Below are 21153 nucleotides of genomic sequence, written 5' to 3' on the forward strand. Positions count from 1 at the left end.
CAGTTGTTGAAAAGCATGAAGAATTAACGAAGTGAAAATCTCGGGCTATTTGTTCGGCAATTGACACGCAAGTGACCTCCTTAAATACTTGTTTAAGGAGGTTCAGAGCTAGGATGAATGAATCTTGGGGGCGCTTGACCAGAACCAGCTTGTAAATCTCTTTAGTCTTTCGAGAAGTGGCGGTAAATTAATACAAATCCAGAAGGGAAAGGAGAGAAGAGGGTAAAACCCCCACACCGGAGCTCTGCTCTCAGCCGTTTGGAAAGACTCGCTTTTGCTGCTCTGGACCCTGTAGGTTACAGCCCGAAGAACCCAGCGGCGCTAGGACCTGTTGGCGCCTCACCGTGGCCGCTTTCGGGCGGGCGGAGGAGGGAGAGGAGGAGGGGGATGTGAGAAAGGAGGGGTGTAGAGGGGGGCGGGGGGAGTAATTTATGCAGAGCAGGCGCTGCTGCCATTGCCACTTACACTCCCAGCGCGCTGCTCGGAGCCGGAGGGAACGCGGGGAGCGAGCTAGCGAGCGCTCGGAGCCCGGGCCAGCAGAGGGGGCGCCCAGCCGCTGCCTGTACCGCCGCCTCCGCCGCGCTCGGGGGCCCCGGGAGGAGCGAGGGCGAGTCGGAGAGTCCGGGAGCCGAGCCCGGCGAGACCCAACTGCGGGAGGGCGCCCGCCCCACTCAGCCGCCTCCTGCGCCGGAGCCGGGGAGCGCCGGCCGACCGCCCCGCGGGCCGTAGAGCTGGGAGCACAGGTCCCCGGAGCCCCAGGGATGGTCTAGGAGTGGGTGCGAAGCTCGCTGCTCAGCTCCCTGCCGGGGCTCGCCGCCTCCTGCCGATCTCCCAGGGCTGCGAGCCGCGGCGGCCGGGGGCTGCGCGCTCGGGCGGCCCAGGCCGAAGAAGTTAGTTGTGCGCTCAGCTTAGTGAGCGGAGCAAGCGAGCGATCGAAGCAGCCGCCAAGCGCCGGGGCCATGGGCTGGGGGAGCCGCTGCTGCTGCCCGGGACGGCTGGACCTGCTCTGCGTACTGGCGCTGCTCGGGGGCTGCCTGCTCCCCGTGTGCCGGACGCGCGTTTACACCAACCACTGGGCAGTCAAAATCGCCGGCGGCTTCCCGGAGGCCAACCGCATAGCCAGCAAGTACGGATTCATCAACATAGGACAGGTAATCACTGGCTGGCCGGGTTCTTGGCCCTGACGCTGCGAGGGCGGGGGAGTGGGGGGAGTCCCCCATGACCTCGCGCTTGTCCCCTCCTCGTCTGTCCCCTCCCCCTCTTCCAGATGTGTTCTTGCAGCTGTTGCCCTAACTCTTTTGCGATGCTCTCTCTCTCTCCTCTTTCTCACTCACTCATACACACACACACACACTCGCTCTCCAAAGTTGCTACGATTTGTGTTTTGTTTACTTGTTTCTTGCAAATCAGGAGGGACAGGTAGGGTCTCTGGAAGAATCACGAGTGTACATACCCCCCTGGTAGTTTCAGACCCGAACGGACCTTTTGCAGTGGAAAGTCGGGGAGCAGTGGACTCTTTTAGGGGTTAGAAGGTAAGCACGCCCCTGGTGCCGGCTCCCCGTGGTTTCTGAGAGCTGGGATAAGGGGGGAGGCATGGAAGGGAAAGCCTTTCCTGCTCGGACCTGAATTTAGCCTGAAAAGAACTTTCCTCTTTTAGGAGCGAGAGAACCTCTGGTCACTCAGTGAAGGCGCCAGAGGCGCGGAGGGCTGGAGCTAGACTCGAGGAAGGGGAGAAAGGAGGCGGCCAGACCCGGTGTGAGCGAAGACTTGTGGGGGGACCTCCTGGCTTCCCCTCTCAAACTGGATAAGCGTGGGGGCTTCTAGATGGAGAGCCGGAGTGGGAGGTGTCAAACTTCCGAGACCACTGACCTGGTTCTACTTTGGAAAACAGCGGGTCTTCCCTCTGGGAGTTACGTGCGGGACCCGGAGGCGGCGGTGGCGCGGGGTTTCCGTGAGGTGCCGCGGGGCGGAGTTGCCCGGCCGGGGGGACTGTGAATTGAGGGATGTTATGGGAATGATTAGAAGCACTACAGATTTGGAGGTACCTCCGGGCTTGGCTTCCTCGCTTTCCTGCAAGAAATGGGTGGAAGGGGCAGTGGAAGCAGGTCCCAGAAAGTGCTCCCCCATCCTTACACCCCTCCCACTCGCTTCCCCTGGCCTGGCCCGAGGAGTGGCGCTGGTCTGACTCTGATGAGACTAATGGGGGAGGGAGGCGAGGGTGATAGGGGCGCCGTCACAGCAGACGCGCTGCTGGGACTGCTCTGGATGCACGCGCCCCGCGTGCTCTGCCTGGATGAGGGGAGAGGAAGATGCCGGCTGAGGCCACTGGAGCAGGAGAGCACAGACTGTTGGTTTCTGATGCTGTGGAACTCCATGTCCAGGAACACGTCCTCCAGCATGGGTACTCTAGGCTGCCTGAGGGACGCAGCATCCAGAGCAGGCAGAGCTGCTGTTACTGCATGTAGCAGGAGCACTGGGGCTTCAGAAGAGCATGAGGGGGCCAGGTAGGGGGATCTTGCTGCTGTTTGAGGGGCCAGAGAGTGGACATGTTCTGGAGAAACCAGTCTGGTGGAGGGCTGAGACCAAGGCAAGGGGCATGGTCTGTATTTCTCGTCTCCGAGTCTAACACACACCGGAAAGGAAGCCACAGCCAGCCAGATTTTTTTGTCTGAGTGTTTTGTCATTTTCAGGCGTTTCATTCTAATGGCTTGTTAGGATTCTACCTGCTTCTTCTATCTTCTTCTTCTGGAAGAAAACATTAAGTATATTCAAATCTTTTTTACATGAGCTTGAAGTTGGGGGGGGTGCTGCATGTGACCTGGGGAATGTAAAAGGAAAGGCTAATAATAAAAGTAGTCATGTTAATAATCTTTCCAGATGCTTCTTTCAGGTTCAGCTAACACTGGGCATCTCCCATAAAAGAGGCATATTTGGAAGAATAGTTCTTAACCATACACTTACTTCATAATCCACAGAACAACCATTTTTGTTGGATGTTACTTCACTTACAGCAACAGGGAAACCAATATTCTGGAGAAGTTACCCACACAGGTCACCTATCTAGACAGTACAAGGGTGTGAATCAGACCTAGGACTGTGTGGTCCAGGCCTATGCCTGCCTATAAGGATGAAAGGAAGGCAGAAGAAAGTAAAATCCCCATTTCCCTGAATTCTGATTTAGTGACTCAGTAGATGGGAAGCAAATGTCCAGGCTTAATTCACAGATATTTAATTCCAACTGACCTGGACTTCTTGAACCTAAGCAGCTTCAGGAATTATGAAAGTGGAAAGATCTGTATCAAAATAAACTCATTAAATAGAACTTATACATTTGGAACCTGGCAGAATGGGGGAGAAGAAATTGTCACAGAACTCATTTTTGAATAAGCAAACATTGCAGTATCCTGAAACCTTGCCTGACTTTTTACAAAGGACTTTATAGTGAAGATCCCTGGATTTTCATTTAAAAGGTAATACTAAGAAAATTTACATTCAAGTAATACCAAATGTGGTTTATTGTGGTTTTTACAATGCCAATGAGGAAATTGAGAGCTTACAGGGGTGACAGAGGACTCCTTGAACTGATGCCCTAACCACTGTAAAAAAGAATTCTTACAGTGAAAAGCATTTCCTCTGTAGATCAAAGGGCTAAGTTTTGAAGGTGGTAAATTGAGTTCACACATGCAATATCATTGCACTGTAAGGGCCATCCTTTTGTTCTTTATATCAGTAAGCCAGCTGTGGTTCAGTTGAGGGCAGTAACTAATTTGCAAATGTCTCTAGAATGTGCCCCTGTTTTTACCCATTTGGGCTTGGGGTCCCACCTCATGTGTCACAGATTGGAACTGAGGCCTTTTATTGTTTCTATAGTCATTTAATATCCTGGTAGTATTTTTGAGGTCCTTCTGTGTAATATTTTAGGTGAATACGGTAGTGACTTTGTACCACAGTAAAAATCTGGTTTTGAATATCTGTTCAGAGTTTCAGTGTCATGGTTTGTGTAGGATGTTAGCATTTAAAAGCCACCATAGCTAAATTTCTGGCCTGGAGATTTCTACAGAAAACCTGGCCTGTTGTGTTCAAGAAAGATAGTATGTGGAGAGTAACACAAGAGAAGTAAGCAAACAGGCAAAAAGAACATGCTTCACATCCTGGAAGGGAACAATAATGAAGCTTTTCTTGGCTTTGGGTATAGAGATAGCAGTTTTGGTAGGTTTTCACATAATGTTTGTATTTTGTGAATGATTATGCCTCGAAACTCTAAAATGATGCTGTAACTAATAGTAGTCTTCATGTCATTATATATCATATTTTGCTTGGCATTACCATCAGCTTTAGAAAGTCCTGCATTTCTTCCCCTATAAGACCCAACTCCAAGCCATCTCAATATTTAGCATAATTATTACTGTGAGGCTGACTGAGGGTAGGTACATCCATCTGTTGGCCCACATGGGGGTGGAAAGAAGAGGCCTGCTTTTTAGCTAGCAGTGTAGTGGTGAGAGGATAAAAAAGACATGAAGGAATAAGACCCAATGTGACGTTAGTTGTGAACCTTTGTTTGGCTGCAGTCTACAAACCTGGAGGAATTAACTTCTGGGTATTCAAACCCAGAGAGAAGGTCCTCTGTAAAGATTGTTTGCTCTGTGCACCAGCTGCATTTATCCTTCTGTGAGGTGCTTTTAATCTTTGATTCCAAACTGAGATTACCAGATTACCCCCCCAAAAAAAAACTTTGTGACTTATCTTGGGCAAGATTCCAGAAAGATAAACCCAGCTGAGAGTAATACTGGGGAGAATGTTGTACCTGGCACTCGCATTGGGAGCAGAGACTTGGAAACTCTACAGATGCCACTTGCAAGGTCTAGGAAAGCAGAAAAGTCAGTGAACTTAATGGAGCCCCTATTCCTTCATCTGTAAAAGAATAAATCAGATAATAGAGGGAGTCGGCTCTGTACTGCTCAGCACATAGTTAAGTAGCTTTGGAAGGTTTGTTGAATCCAAATCTGAAATAAGTGAGATTCAGACTTTATTTAGGTATGATAAAACGAAGACATTTTTATAATGGAAAATGCAACACACTGAAGATCAGGAAAATATGTTTGATGACTGAGTCAAAAAAGCTAAATCAGAGCTCTGTAGACAGGGAAACAGGTTTTCCATTTCAACTAACAATTTGAAATAGTTTAAAAATAGTTTTCCGCTGGGTTCTAAACAATTCTGGCTGGTTTCCCATGGCACTGCTCCCCTCCCTGGTTGATCTTTGCTGTAATCCATTAAATAATGTAGGATAAGCTCACTGAACATGGAAGAAAGGGACAAAAAATAATCTGAAGACTGATTATTTTATAAAGCACCTTGCCGTGGTACATTATGAGAGATCATATATGAATTCCTATTTCACTTAATTCTGAATGTGGTTTGCATGAGAAAGGTGACAAGAACCATTTTCCAAATCAGCAGGACAGGATGCTTTAGCAGAAAGAACCTTGTTCAGCAACGTCCTGAAGGTCTCTCACTTTCTTGGTTAGTTTTGACCTGGGATGCTTGAAGTGCTGGTAAACAGTGGAGAGTGAGTGCCCAGTGCTCATGGATGGCATCAGAAATAGGGGACAGGGCTAGTCTGGTGGGTTGTATGGGAGTGCAGTGTGCTCCCCTAGTTAAATCCTTAGGCCTTTGTAAATGGATGTGGGAGTCCCAGATTGATACCTGTGTGATGCATCTGGCTTTGCACCAGGCAAGAACCTCGGCTCTGATTTCCACACCCAAGAACCTTAGCTCTGACCTCTGCTAGCCACCCTCACATGCGTAGTTCTCATGAGTGGGGGAACCTTTCAGGAGAAAAAAGCAGTAGAGTGCTTGGCCTGCTGATGGTGGGTCTGTTGCTTTAACCTCATAGGCTAGGAATGGCTTGTATGTGGCCATTGGGATTTTCGGGGTCTATTTGAAATGAAACACTGCATTTTTGTGAGCCCCAAGGCAGTGGAATTTGCCTTATGACTATCTTTCATGAGTTTATATCCAGAGGTCCTAACCTTAAAGGTCAGCCAGAGAAGCAGGGTAGTGCACTGGGAAAGTGTCCAGCCATGTCTGACTCTTTGGTTAAGGGAGGGAGTCCTGACCCAGAAACATCCCCTGGGCAGGGAGGGGTATTTGTGTTGTCCGTTCAAGTTATGCAAAGCAGTGTCTGGGTTTTCCCCAAGGCTGAAGTATCTGCAGACATCTCGGGATTTGATCACTTGGCTAATTCAGGTTGGATTAAATGACAAAGAATCTGACTTTGGCTTCCTGGGTGGTAAAAATGAATGAGTATAGATGCTCATGTTATGAATATGCACGTATATGAATTTTTATTTTTATCAGGATTAAATTAGCACATAGTTTAGGGTTGCAAAGAGTCAGACATGACTGAGCGACTGAACTGACTAGAGTGTAGTAGCGCATGCAACATTCTCACTAGTTCAACAGATTACATCTCTCCACCTAAGTGTACCAAGAAGGAACTATCCAGGCCAATAAACTCTTCCATTTGAGTTAACCCTAGGAGGAAAAAGAGACTAGAAAGAAAACTAAACTAAGTCAGAAGGTTTGAGTGAAATTCTAGGGTTTTCCTTTTTATTTATCAACCTGACCCTCAAGTTGGGGACCTGAGCACCTGCCCCATCTACCTCTAAGGATTGCTGTGTTATCGAGTACCCTAAGAACAAACATGAACATATAAATAAAGACAGACACAGGAAGAATTATATGATCTATAAGGGCTCCAAGGAGATGGAGGCTGCTCCAGAGGAAAAGTAAGAGAATGCAGGAGTTACTAGGGGTTCCTCTAGTGGAGCACTGGTGAATTTCCAGGTTCTCGTAATTGCCCCTGGGGGTCTACTGGAAACAGAAATGGGGAGGAGTCATTGTGGCATCTGACTCTCCCATTGTTGTTCAGTCTCTCAGTCACGTCCAACTCTTTGCGACCCCGTGGACTGCAGCACGCCAGGCTTCCCTGTCCTCCACCATCTCCTGGAGCTTGCTCAAACTCATGTCCATTGAGTCAGTGATGCCATCCAACCATCTTGTCCTCTGTCATCCCCTTCTCCTCCTGCCTTCAATCTTTCCCAGCATCAGGGTCTTTTCTAATGAGTTGGCTCTTCGCAACAGGTGGCCAAAGTATTGGAGCTTCAGCATCAGTCCTTCCAATGAATATTCAGGATTGATTTCCTTTAGGATTGACTGGTTTGATCTCCTTGCAGTTCAGGGACTCTCAAGAGTCGTCTCCTTCTTTATGGTCCAATTCTCACATCCATACATGACTACTGGAAAAACCACAGCCTTGACTAGATGGGCCTTTGTTGGAATGTCTCTGCTTTTTAATACACTGTCTAGGTTTGTCATAGCTTTTCTTCCAAGGAACAAGTGTCTTTTAATTTCATGACTGCAGTCACCATCTGCAGTGATTTTGGAGCCCAAGAAAATAAAGTCTCTCACTGTTTCCATTGTTTCCCCATCTATTTGCCATGAAGTGATGGGACCATATGCCATGATCTTCATTTTTTGAATGTTGAGTTTTAAGCCAGCTCTTTCATTCTCCTCTTTCACCTTCATCAAGAGGCTCTTAATTCTTCTTTGCTTTCTGCCATAACGGTGGTGTCACCTGCATATCTGATGTTATTGATATTTCTTTCGGCAATCTTGTTTCCAGCTTGTGCTTCATCCAGCCCAGCATTTTGCATGGAAAGTCTCACATTTCCCCTGAGAGCCTTGGAGGGTGGTGTAGGGCTGGACAGCTGACCAGAGCATCAAGCAGCCAAGGCTCCCCGTCTCTTGGTTGAACAGCTTTGGTTTATAAGGCATATGTGATGTGGAGGTTGCATGATTTTTTATTTTTATATAGACAATCAAACATAGTCTTTTAAATTTGACTCAAATATGAGTTATGTGTAGGAGAGTAGTGGGAAATAAAACTGAAATATAGACAGGCCCATAAAGAATACAGATGGGACTCTTTTGAGTACATGTGTCAAAAACCCAACTCATACTGCTCAAATAAAACCGATAAACAGGCAGATAAGGGAACAGGGAATCTGTAGGTTTAAACAGATCCACATGCCTTTATGTGCAGTTCTGAAGGCAGAAGCTGAAACTTTTTGCAGCCAAACCTTATCTGTACTTTCTTCATGGCAAAAATCTATCCTGACCTAAACTGACATCAATTAGGACATTAATGTGTTTGATTGCAGAAATCTGTTACTGAGTTTGATTTTGAGGATGTTGTCCTTGATCCACATAGAGTGTATATTACACTCCACTATACTTTTCTAATCTGAAGAATTATGAATTTCTGAAACACCTATAGATTCAAGTTTCAGAAAAGTGATTGTGGGTCTATACAGCTGAAAAGTCAGAGGTAGTACTAACATCGGATTCTTATCTGTTCCCTGTATTTGCTTCATTTTCAATCAGGCCCTTTCCATGAGCAGTAGAGCTCTTTTGAATTTAGTACCTCTCTTACCCAGTCTTGAAATTAACCCCTGGAAAAGATTCCAGTTCTTCCCAATTTTGGGCTCATATCCCTATTTTCAGGCCAGTCACTTTGTTCGTGGGGGTGGTGGTGTTTTGGTGAGTTAGCTTGGGTCACTTGTCCACCCTTGAAGTGAGGGAGATGTTGACATTGGGTGGGTACCCTACCAACTGAGGAAGGACAGTTTCTTAAAAGAGAAGAGGATGCCACTACTAGAATGAAGGAAAGGAGATGTAGGACAAGAAAAATACCCACTACAAATCAGATTATATAAAGCCTTAGATGCCTAGGTTAGGGAGTTTCAACATGATCAAGGAAGATAAGGAATTGCATTGAAGATCCCCGAGAAGGAGGCAACGACCTATTGATTCAAAACACATAAGAATCTACAATGTAATCCACAAATATACTCTCTGCTCTCAGGGACCTAGGATGTTTTTATCCATAACCACTGTTAAGGAAGGCAAGGACTGATGGAGTCTCAGGCAATGCAGTATGGTTCAGCCCTGCTTGATGGGGAATTCACTGGTAGCTGTGTGCATAATGAACTGGAGGAGGCAGAGAGGGTATTGTGTTGAGCAAAGTTATTGTTACAAACACAGAACTTGTGACAACTGAAAGAATAGATTTGGAAGCTCTAGTACAGGTGGATTCAATATGGCTCAGTAATCCAGTGGAAGTGAACAATGAGAAAGAGCGAGAAGATGAAAAGGGTTTATAGCTTGGGACCAGGAACATGGGGGTCATCTGTGGAATGAGGACAGCCTGCAGGAGCATTTTGGGGAACAACATGGGAGCTCCAGCTGTAGTGTTGTTGGCAGGTAGAGAGTCATGCAGATGGAAATGTACAGTAGCCAGGAGAGGATTTAGGGCAGGAAAGAAGTGAGGGCTGCTGCTCAGCCATCTCAGTATAAGTACAGCTGTGGAAGGACGCAGGATGCTAAGATGTGAAGCAAAAAAGATAGGAGGGCTGAGAATACAACCCAAAGGAATGTCTCCATGTAGAAGGCAAGGACTATAGGGAGTAGATGAAGAGGGTGGGGAGGCCCTGAAGACACAGTCATAAAGCCACAGAGGGTTTCCCTAGAGAGAATCTAGGTGATGAGAACTGAACCATGGTGCCTGTGCTCTTAACACCAATGCTTGATTGAATAGTGAGGGGAAGTTTCCTTGCACATTGGCCTGCCCTCCTATGTTATCTCCCTTCATCTCTTTCTCATCAATGTCCTGGTGTATTTAGGATCATAGGTATAGAACTAAAAGGGTTTGAATCCTAATACTGCCACTTCCTAGCTGGGGCACCCTAGGCAAGCATCTTAAAGATGCTGAAAGAAGCACCCATCTGTCTTACTTTCTTCATGTGTGAAAAAGATCTAATAGTATTTCCCTCCTAGAATTGTTATGAGGATTAGTTAAAAGTAGTTAGAATGGTGCCTGGCACATATTGCATATCCAGTAAATCTCAATTGTTTTATCTTGATTTTTTAAGCCAAGTTATGTTCAGTTTCTATACCTTTACCATTATATTGTGAGGCTTTTCCAATGTTACTGAATACTTTTAGACACACTTTAATGGCTGCATAATTGAAGGTACCATACTAAGTCGCAATTAGTGTGACCATACACCAGTCAGTCCTAAAGGAAATCAGTCCTGAAAATTCATTGGAAGGACTGATGCTGAAGCTGAAACTCCAATGCTTTGGCCACCTGATTGAAAGAACTGACTCATTTGAAAAGACCCTGATGCTGGGAAAGATTGAGGCAGGAGGAGAAGGGGATGACAGAGGATGAGATGATTGGATGGCATCACCAACTCGAGGGACATGAGTTTGAGTAAGCTCCAGGAGTTGGTGATGGACAGGGAAGCCTGGCGTGCTGCAGTTCATGGGGTCGCAAAGAGTTGGATACGACTGAGTGACTGAACTGATACCTTACTTTGCAAGGGAGAGCACTGGTTTATGCCTACAGTAAATCAGTTCACCTCCATTCAGTATTTTTTTTTAATATCCCCTTCACTTTCAAACATATCTGAGTTCGGCAGAGAAATGATATGGTCAGCCTGATTGAAAGTTGTGTTTGTGTGTGGGTGTGTAATTGCATATCTGTTCTTCCACTAGCTGGGAAAGCCGGGCTGTGCCTCATTCCTGTTTGTGTCCCCAGCACCAAGCACAGTGGGTGGCATAGGAGAAGCACAGTGGGCACTTGGGGCAGCAAGCATAATGGGTATACCTAGAGAGGAATGGATTTGGAAAGGAAGAGGAACATGGGTGCCTTGAGACTAAAGAGGAATGAGGGTGAATGGAGGTTTAGGGAGTTCATGTTGGGGAGGAAAGGAAGCAAGCATGTGTGGACAATGGCCTGGATCTCATTATAAGTTCAGAGGTGAAGGCCACCGGCAGAGAGAGGGGGAACTGGGTGAAATTAGTGGCCCAGTGCTTCAGTGTTTGGGAACATTGTTAGGAAATTCTGATAAGAGATAATGACCAATGCCAGTGAGGAGATTTGCCAAATAGCAATGGCAATAGCTGCTTTTATGTAGTTACTACTCAGTAAGCAGTGGTTAACAGAAAGAGTGAGAAAATGAACCAGCCTCCATTGTTTTGTGCTTTTGTCACTAATACTCAGGAACCTGAGATTAGATAAGGACAAAACAAGGAGTTAGAATGTGTCAAGGTGAGAGAGAAAGGAACAAGAGATTGTGGGAAGCTGGGGGTGATGAGGATGAACGGTTCTTGAATGCAAAGGATTCCATCTTTGAAATGATAGACCACAGTGTCCAGGTTTTGAGAAGACCAAAATAGGACTGGTGAACCAAAGGAATAGGGCAGTTATAAAGGCAGGGCAGTTATAAAGGCAGGGCAGTTATAAAGGCTATAGTTCAAAATGAAAATGGAAAACCAGTTTGGTAAGAGGAATAGAAGTGGAAAGATGGAAGCCATCCCAGAGGGTAATTTTGTTTGTATAGATTAGAGCTATTCTGCATAAAGTTAAGGTCCAAGGTGGTATGACCAGATAGAGAACAGGTGAAGGCCAGTGAATTGGATGGAATCAGGAAACTGTGAGACTGTGATATTAACAGGGTTATCAGCTTGGTTAAGATAAGGTTTCCAAGTATTTCGTGCTGGTGTATCCACTAGGCAGGTAAACATGAAGTCTGCCCCATACTTCAGTTCTCCTTTGGTAAATTTAGGTATTATCTCTACTTTACACATCTGTGCATTATTATTTGCACTGCAGGTCCTGTATCAACTTAAGGGATAAAGACAGACACATGAGAGATTGCTTTCAACTCTGAAATGAACCTTCCCATATTTGATTTAAAAACTGAAGATTGTGTTGAGCACTGAATATGGAGGGAAGGTTGTAAACAGAAAATGTGAAGCCAGGAATAATATTTAAGGGTGATTTTAAAATGTTTTATACAATGTCACATTTTATGTTTGCCTCTACCTTTTAGTTGTCATGTAGACTACTTTCCATTATAATAAATAATTATACCTATAATTTATTCACATCATGTATTCTTCCCTTTACATAATTATATAGTATAATGAAGCTATGTATCTTTTATGTATTCTTAGTTTAACTTTACTGCCTTATAAGAATATGAATATATTTTGAAATGTGTTTTTAAACTTATTTATAATTTGCTCTCTGTATAATGTATAATATTTTTAGATTGCTCTCTACAATATTAGATTAATCTTGTTTGCATTTATATGTGAATCTGATTGTAGGTTAGGGTTAGCATCATACAAGAAGCATGAAGTTTCTAATTGAATGTTCTGTGCATTATACATGCATGCTCAGTTGTGTCTGATTCTGTGACCCCAAGGACTGTAGCCCACCAGGCTCCTCTGTCCATGGAATTATCCCAGCAAGAATACCTAAGTGGGTTGCTATTTCCTCCTCCAGGAGATATTCCTAACTCAGGGATTGAACACATGTCTCCTGTGGCTTTTGCATTGGCAGGCAAATTCTTTACTGCTGAGCCACCTGGGAAGCCCTGTCTGTGCATTATCTAAGGGGTTAATTCTGTCCTGGGCAAATTACTTTGTGGATACCCTGCCATCATCGAAATTGGTTAAGATTTTAAAAACAAGTCCTTCCCTGCTGCCTTTCCCAGTGTGCATGTATGTGTACACACACACAAATATATATCTCATATATATTTTCCCTGAGTACTTAAGGGCTGATATTTTTGTAATAAGTACTTATGGCCTGGTATTTTTCTACTCTGAGAAGCTCTTACAGCTGTAAAAATATACCAGTTCTCTCCGTATCAGTGTTCCCAGGCTTGTACCTTGTTTTCACTAGTTGAAGTTTCTCAACCATAATAAAACTGGGCAGTGCTCACGAGTTTGAGTTTGAATGCAGCACAGGCGGGGAAGACAGTTTCAGGACCTTTAATCTTGTAAGTATGTATCCATAACTACAAGTTTAGAAGCTTGCTGCTTACTCATCCCGGGCCTATTCTAGGTGCCTTTAACTAATACATATATATTTTTTTCCATGTATGTGTGTGGGACCCATTCATCAATTTCAGTTTTTTAAGAGAAAACTAAATTGTAGACCATTTAAGATTTAGTATAGCCTAGTTTCCAGCAAACCTGGAGAATCCTAGGGACGGCGGAGCCTGGTGAGCTGCCGTCTATGGGGTTGCACAGAGTCGGACACGACTGAAGCGACTTAGCATAGCATAGTTTCCAGCAAAACCCTTTTTCTTTATTTTTTTAGCCTTGGGGCGTCTTTCCACTTGTTTGGTGCTCATGAGCCAGTTTACCAAATACTGCATTGTTTGACTCATGATAAGATGATGTCATTGCTTCTGGGCTGGTTGGACAATGCTGAGAATCGGTAAACAAAACTCAGAGATGAAAACAGGTGACTTGAATTCTCCTCTAGGTCCTGCCCTGCCACAAATTTTCCACATACTTATGAACTGGTCACAGTTTGTTTTTTTTTCCCCCTGTCTTAAAGGATTAGTTTTATTCATTGCTTTATTTTAAAAATAGTTATTGAAGGATACCATCAAGAAAGTCAAAAGACAACCCACAGAATGGGAGAAAATATTGGCAAATCACATCTGATGAGAGACTTGTATCCAGAATATATAAGGAACACCTACACTCAATATTAAAAGACAAATAACCCAGTTAAAAATAGGCACAAAGGATCTAAATAGACATGTCTCCAATAAGCACAGAAGAAAATGCTCAGAATCATTAGTCATTAGGGAAATGCAAATCAAAACCACAATGAGATACTAATTCACATCATACTCAATTGGACTGCTGTAATCAGAAAGACAGATAATCACAAGTGTTGGCAAGGAAATGGAAAAATTGGAACTCTCATATGCTATTGGTGGAAATGCAAAGTGTTGCAACCACTGTAGGAAGACAATTTGGCAGTTCCTTAAAAGGTTGAATGTATTAGTAGAAGTACCATATGAGCCAACAATGCCACCCCTAAGTATACATTCAGGGAAAATGAAACATTTGTTCACACGAAAACTTGTAGACAAAAGTCCATGGCAGCATTATTCATTGGAGCCAGAGAAATGGAAACAGTCCAAATGTCTATCGACTGATGAATGGACAAACAAAATGTAGTGTTTCCTTACATGGAATATTCTGCAATAAAAATGAAGGTCTAATACAGATTCCCTGTTGGCTCATTGGGTAAAGAATCCACCTGCAAAGTAGGAGACACAGGAGACACAGGTTCGATCCCTGAAACTGGAAGATCCCGTGGAGTTAGAAATGGCAACCCACTCCAGTATTCTTGCCCGGGAAACCCCATGGACAGAGAAGCCTGGTGGGCTTAGCAAGGAGTCTGATACGATTGAGCGACTAAGCTCTAATACAGCTACAACATGGATGAACCTTGAAAACATTTTACCTGGCTAAGTGAAAAGAGCCAGTCACAAAAGATTATGCATGTAGGATTCTGTTCATATGAAGTGTCCAGAGTGGACAAATCTACAGAGACAGAAGGTAGATTAGTGGTTACCTAAGACTGGAGCAGTGAGGACTTGGTGGCGGTGGGGGGACTACTCAAATGGGTATGGGGTTTCTTTTGGGGTGAGGAAAATGTTCTAAAATTGGATGTGATTTTTACACAGCTGTGTAACTGTACTAAAAATCATTGAATAGTGTACTTTGATAAATGTATGGTATTTGAATTTTATCCCTGTAAAGTTGCTAAAAAGTAGTTATTGAGTACCTGTTGTTTAACAGCCATTTTAACAGATCCAGTCCTACTATATCTCTTTAGTAAGATGTCTGCTCACATGGAGCTTATATTTAGTAGAAGGAGCCAACCTATGAGGCAGTTATGACATAAAATAATTTCAGATGATAAGTTGCTATTGGAAAGCAGGATACATTAGTAGAGTCTAAAGTCCCTGAGGATGGGAGGACTCCTTTAGATAGGCTACTTAGGGAGCCTCACTAAGTAGGGAGCACTTGAGCAGAGATCTGAATAAGGAGCTGGCTACCTGGAGGTCTGGGGTGGGGTGAGGTCCATGCAGAGGAGACAACACTGCAAAGTCCCTAGAGGAACAGAAACTAGCTGATGTAAATGAAGTCTAGTTACCAAGGATGAAGGGGTTGAGCTTGAGATCAAAGAGGATGGTCTTAAAGCTTAATTTTGATGATGCCATTTACCTGTTCAGACATCACTATTAGCCCCCATTTACCTTCTGCATTTTTTTTCCCTTGAATGAAAAGTTAGGTTTTTTTTGTTTTTTTTTTTTTTAATAAATTTATTTATTTTAGTTGGGGGCTAATTACTTTACAATATTGTAGTGGTTTTTGCCATACATTGACATGAATCAGCCCTGGGTTTACATGTGTTCCCCATCCTGAACCCCCCTCCCACTTCCCTCCCCATCCCATCCCTCTGGGTCATCCCATTGCCCCAGCCCTGAGCATTTGTCTCATGCATCGAACCTGGAATGGTGTTCTGTTTCACATATGATAATATACATGTTTCAATGCTATTCTCTCAGAATGTTCCACCCTCACCTTCTCCCTCAGAGTCCATAAGACTGTTCTATGCATCTGTGTCGCTTATTCTGTCTCACATATAGGGTTATTGTTACCGTCTTTCAAATTCCATATATATGCATTAGTATACTGTATTGGTGTTTTTCTTTCTGGCTTACTTCACTCTGTATAATGGGCTCCAGTTTCATCCATCTCAATAGAACTGATTCAAATGTATTCTTTTTAATGGCTGAGTAATATTCCATTGAGTATATGTACCACAGCTTCCTTATCCATTCGTCTGCTGATGGACATCTAGGTTGCTTGCATGTCCTGGCTATTGTAAACAGTGCTGCGATGAACATTGGGGTACACGTAAAACCAGATTCCTCGTCTGGGCTTTTAAAGGCTCCTATCTACTTGTCTCAAAATACTTTTCCCATCGCTTTTTTTTGTTTGCTTTTTGCTCTGTCCCTTAACAAAGCCAAACTGGACTTCCCATTATTCCCCAGATCCTATATGCAATCCTTTCCTGTTTCTGTGCCAGTCTTTCCACCTGGAATATTCACCTGACTCCTTGCTCTTCTGGAAATTCTCTTCTTCAAGGTACATCTCAGATGTCACGTGCCCAATACCTCACTCGGGAAATACAGGTAAAGTACAGGTATAGGCATAGTCACTCTGATATTTCAGTTTGTTGACTCCAATTGTATTTTGCCCCAAATCCTAAGAGGCTGAGTGTAGTTAAGTTTTTCCTTCTTTTTTCTCCTTGTAAAAGGCTTAATTATTCTGTAGCACATAGCATGGTGTTGGCTCTATATAAATAATCATTAAATATTGACCAAATCCTAAAGTATATTATGAGCCAACAATGTATATAAAATTAAATCTGGACTCTGGAGAAGAATGACAAAAATTTCTACTACCCAGTCAATAAGGAAGGCTAAGAGTGCATAGTACGTTCTGTAGGGGAGTGTGATATAAAGGAGACATCCAGGATTGATGAGTCATGTGTGTGTGTGTATTCTAAAGTCCAGGGATTCCTGGGAAATAGCCTAATCCTTATCTTTGATTATTTCAAATCTTGGCATCGTCAGCAGGGTTGTTCTTTCTGGCTTTGACTTCATGAGAATTCTTAGTGGGAGAGTCAGAGTACACAGTGTGACATCTTCCAACCTGAGAGCCAAGTCCCAGATCATCCTAGCACTGGGATGGCTTTTCCAAGGATCCCAGGGAACCCTGAGGGCTCTACTGTCTGTGCTCATCTCTCTGGGGATAACAGTGCAAGCTTTGTGTCTTTTGGACCGGGAGGAGTAACAGCACAGAGGGTCCCCTCAGTGATGGAATTGGTCAGAGGAGGTTTCAGATGGCAGGCAAATTTTAGTCTGTGTGGAATCGTGGGAGTAGCAAAAATAAGCAGATTTGGTGCACGTGATGGATCTTAAAGCTCTGTATAATATAAGCCGGAGAGTCTTGTGATAGTCAGAGACCCATGGCTGGCCTACCTGCATCAGCCATGGCGGAGCTTTCCTGGATGGGCCATTTTGAAAGGCCGAAGTTCTCAAGTTAAATCTGCATGAGAGGAGGAATTAAGGCTCCAGGACAAACAGACATAAATTAAGCCCTGCAGCCAGTCCTTAAGGAGTAGCTTCAGAAATATCCTTGGAGATAGGAAATAAACTCAGGACAAATAGAGAAACTATCCATTGGGAGTTAGCTCCACTTAATTATGAATGGAATGCTCTCTTAGTTGGGTGACGTGGCCAGAAGCCAGTCTCTCAATCAAGATGGGTCTCCCTATCTGACCTTTTCACTTTGATCAGATTTAAGCCTCAAATAACCAGTCCCTTCAGGTTCTGGCAGATAGAGGAAGGTGAGTTATATTTTCTGGGTCAGATGAAAGGGAGATGGGAAAGCTGAGTGTTCTTGTGCTGTATACGGTTCTGGAGCAGAGCTGTTCCTTTCTCTCTATTGTGATGGATCTGCTGTGCCTGCGTGCATGTGTGCTAAGTCGCTTCAGTCCTGTCCGACTCTTTGTGACCTTTTGGACTGTAGCCGGCCAGGCTCTTCTGTCCATGGGATTCTCCAGGCAAGAATACTAAAATGGGCTACCATGCCCTCCTCTAGGGGATCTTCCTGACCCAGGGACCAAACCCACATCTCTTACGTCTCTTGCATTGGCAGGTGGGGTCCTTACCAATAGTTCCACCTGAGAAGCCCCTGCTGTATGTTAGTCCCCTGTTACTTCTTGTGTGGACTGTTGTACCTGTCCTACCCTGTCCCTATGTCTTCCCATGCAAAACATGTCACATAAGGCAGTTTAATTTTTTCAGAAACCACTCTGGTCAAAGAGACTTATTCGTCTTCCTCCTCTGCTTTTCATCCCTCTTCCCACCTCCGCCTCCCCTACCCCCCTACCGCACCCCCCTCCCCCCACCGTCTATTCTAAATATCATTCAGCCTAAAGCTTTTGCCATTCTTTGCACATGCACTGCCATGCCCTGCTTTCCTGCCCCTGATCATGTGGCTCCCACTGCCTGGACATCCTGATGTCCAGTTCTTACTTGTTCATCAAAGTCCTTCTCAGATATCATTTCCTCAGATGAGACTGCCTATGGATAAAACCTTTTTTGTTTAAACTCTCATTGAACTTATAAGCTTCTTTTTCTTGGCATTTGACGTTTTCAGTTTGTATTCCGTTTACTTGTCTATCTTCTCTCCTTTAATAGATACTAATCCCCCTAAAGACAGGATTTTCTGTCTGGTTCATCTTTGTATCACATATGGTAACTAGAAGAGTGTGCTCTGCCATTCAGAGGGCCTCAGAAAAATATTCTGAAATGGAGAAATGGCTGTGAGTAAGTGAAGGTGAGAAGGAAACAGAAACCACAGCATCGTTAGTACTGGCCCCTGAATATTTTAAGTTCACCTCCTCGCCACGTGTTGGGATTGTATTTCCCCATTTGGGGTGTAAGTGTGCTCCTGTAACTTCTGTGGGCCAATGAAATGTGAGCAGAAGTGACACACATCCCCTCTTTAATTGTCTGTGCATGATTTACTGTGCTCTCCATCTGTCCCACTGTGATCTGCAAGCTCCAGGTGGAGAGTGCTCCTTTGGCCTGGGTCCTTGCGGGTCATGCTGAGCGGTGCTCCCAGCCAACGCAATGGATGTGTAACATGAGCTAGAAACACGCTTTTGTTGTTTTCAGTCACTGAGATTCATGGGTTCATTTGTTTCTGCTGGGGAACCTGGCCAGTTCCCACTAATACAAAAGTACAATAGCTTTCTCCTTAGCCTTGCACACAGTATAGATGGAGATTTGTTATTGAAGAGGGAGAAAGATTATGTGATATTCTGGGTAAGAACCCTGTGACTTAATAGGAAGACCTCAGGGATCTCGGGTATGCATTTTGCTCATTATGCAAGTGATAATTATATGTGTTAAAAAAAATCGGAAACCAGATATTAGGTATTTCCCAATGTGTGTATAGGATTCTATTGCTTAGAGATTTGCATTTCCTGAAAGAAACCCTGAAGATCCCAGAGCTTAATTGCACCTCATTGCTTCTCTCCAGCCTTGCCAGCCAACTAGAGATTTGTTTCCTGAGTTCAAATATACATGTCAAAAGACTAGGGAAAATTGAGGGTTATTTCCTTTTCCAAGGAGACAGAAACCATGTATTACAGTTTGTCTTATTTTTTTCCCATCAAATGAAGATAAATGTTAGCTTTGTACCTCAATTAATTGTTTAATAGTGAACCTGCTTTCTGCTTGCCCACTGCACTTGTTTGTTTCTGCCTTTGCTAAGGACCACACCATACTCTCAGATAATAAACCCACTGCTACAGAATCCACTTAAATTTGCCGCTGTATTCCATGGGTCATCGTGTCTCCATCATTAGTGAACTGGCCTGCCAAACATGTGGCTATCCATGTTCTTACTGATTTATGTGAGGTGGACATAGTGGAGAACATCTGAGATTTAAAATGTTATGGCCTGAATTTCCAACTGTTGACATGAATCCAAAGCAGCAGATTTTTCTTCTTTGGCAAGACAGAATTGAAGCAACATGCAGTGATTTGGTTCGCCAATTTGTGAGCTGTTAAAAATCGGAATAACTTAAAATGAGGAGAGTAAACGCTGCATAATGTGAAAAATATTCTAAAGGTCACATGGCTGTGCAGCCTTAGACAAGTTAAGCACCATGAAACTAGAACTATTTTGAATAAATTTGAAACTGCATGTGAATGAACATGTGGATATTTTTTCTCTGCTAAAATATTGTTACCAAAGTAGTCAAAATCTTATTTAGTTCACCCTAAATCTGAAAATCTGAAGAGACAAAGGTCCCAATGAACCCAAGGAGGTCCTGATTCTGCCTTTTAGTCCTGCAGCAATGGAGACATTTCTGGCCTTTTTTTCTTTTTACTTGTGGCTTTTTTTTTTCCCTTTGCCATCACTCTGTCCTTCAACATTCACTGCAAACATCTTAAAATATTTACCCAATGCTAAGTACACTACTAAACCCTGAAAATGCAACAGAGCACAAAAATCTCTACCTTCTTTGAACTTACAAGGATTTACAAGCTTGCTTCAAAATAAATCACCCAAAACCCTATGGCTTAACATGACAGTCATTAACTACTATGAGGCTGTGAGTCGACTGTTAGATTCTTCAGCCAACTGTTGGGTCAACTAGGGCCTGGCTGGTCTGGGATGCCTTCACTCAGGTTCCAGTGGTTGGTGCTGGCTGCTGGCTTAGATATGGGGTTAATTGGCCATAGGTCTCTCATCTTCCAGCAAGCTGGTTGGGCTTCTTCCCATAATGACAAGAAGGTATCTCAGTGACCAGAGAGAAATCCTCAATGTGCAAACTCTTCTTAAGTTTTTGTTTGTGTCCTATTATGAACCTAGACAGTGTATTGAAAACCAGAGACATTACTTTGCCAACAAAGGATCATCTAGTTAAAGCTGTGGTTTTTTCACTAGTCATGTATGGATATGAGAGTTGGACCATAAAGGAGGCTGAATGCTAAAGAATTGATGCTTTTGAGCTGTGGTGTTAGAGAAGACTCTTGAGAGTCCCTTGGATTTCAAGGAGATCAAACCAGTCAATCTTAAAGGAAATCAATCCTGAATATTCATTGGAAGGACTGCTGCTGAAGCTCCAATACTTTGGCCACCTGTTGGGAAGAGATGACTCATTAGCAAAGATCCTGACACTGGGTCTTTGCACTGGTCATAGCAAACACCCACTCCCAACAACACAAGAGAAACTCTACACATGGACATCACCAGATGGTCAACACCAAAATCAGACTGATTATATTCTTTGCAGCCAAAGATGGAAAATCTCTATACAGTTAGCAAAAACAAGACCAGGAGCTGACTGTGGCTCAGATCATGAACTTCTTATTGCCAAATTCAAACTGAAATTGAAGAAAGTGGAGAAAACCACTAGACCATTCAGGTATGACCTAAATCAAATCCCTTACAGTTAGTTATACAGTGGAAGTGAGAAATATATTTAAGGGACTAGATCTGATAGACAGAGTGCCTGATGAGCTATGGACAGAGGTTGGTGACATTGTACAGGAGATAGGGATCAAGACTATCCCCAAGAAAAAGAAATGCAAAAAAACAAGATGGCTG

General features: G+C 43.9%; 1 protein-coding gene across 3 annotated transcripts in view; it reads left to right on the plus strand.

Annotated features, from left to right (window-relative positions):
- Positions 1 to 456: 456 nt before the first annotated feature.
- PCSK5 (proprotein convertase subtilisin/kexin type 5) overlaps positions 457 to 21153 on the plus strand; it is a 490556-nt gene continuing 469859 nt past the window's right edge. For all 3 annotated transcript variants that reach the window (XM_081505747.1, XM_081505752.1, XM_081505755.1), the window contains exon 1: positions 457 to 1151. In XM_081505747.1, coding sequence (XP_081361873.1) covers positions 960 to 1151 — 192 coding nt within the window. In that variant the 5' untranslated portion in view covers positions 457 to 959. The remainder of the gene's footprint in view (positions 1152 to 21153) is intronic.

The sequence above is a fragment of the Giraffa tippelskirchi genome, chromosome 1 (assembly GCF_054371585.1).
Source record: "Giraffa tippelskirchi isolate mGirTip1 chromosome 1, T2T-mGirTip1v1.2.pri, whole genome shotgun sequence".
Lineage (NCBI taxonomy): Eukaryota > Metazoa > Chordata > Mammalia > Artiodactyla > Giraffidae > Giraffa > Giraffa tippelskirchi.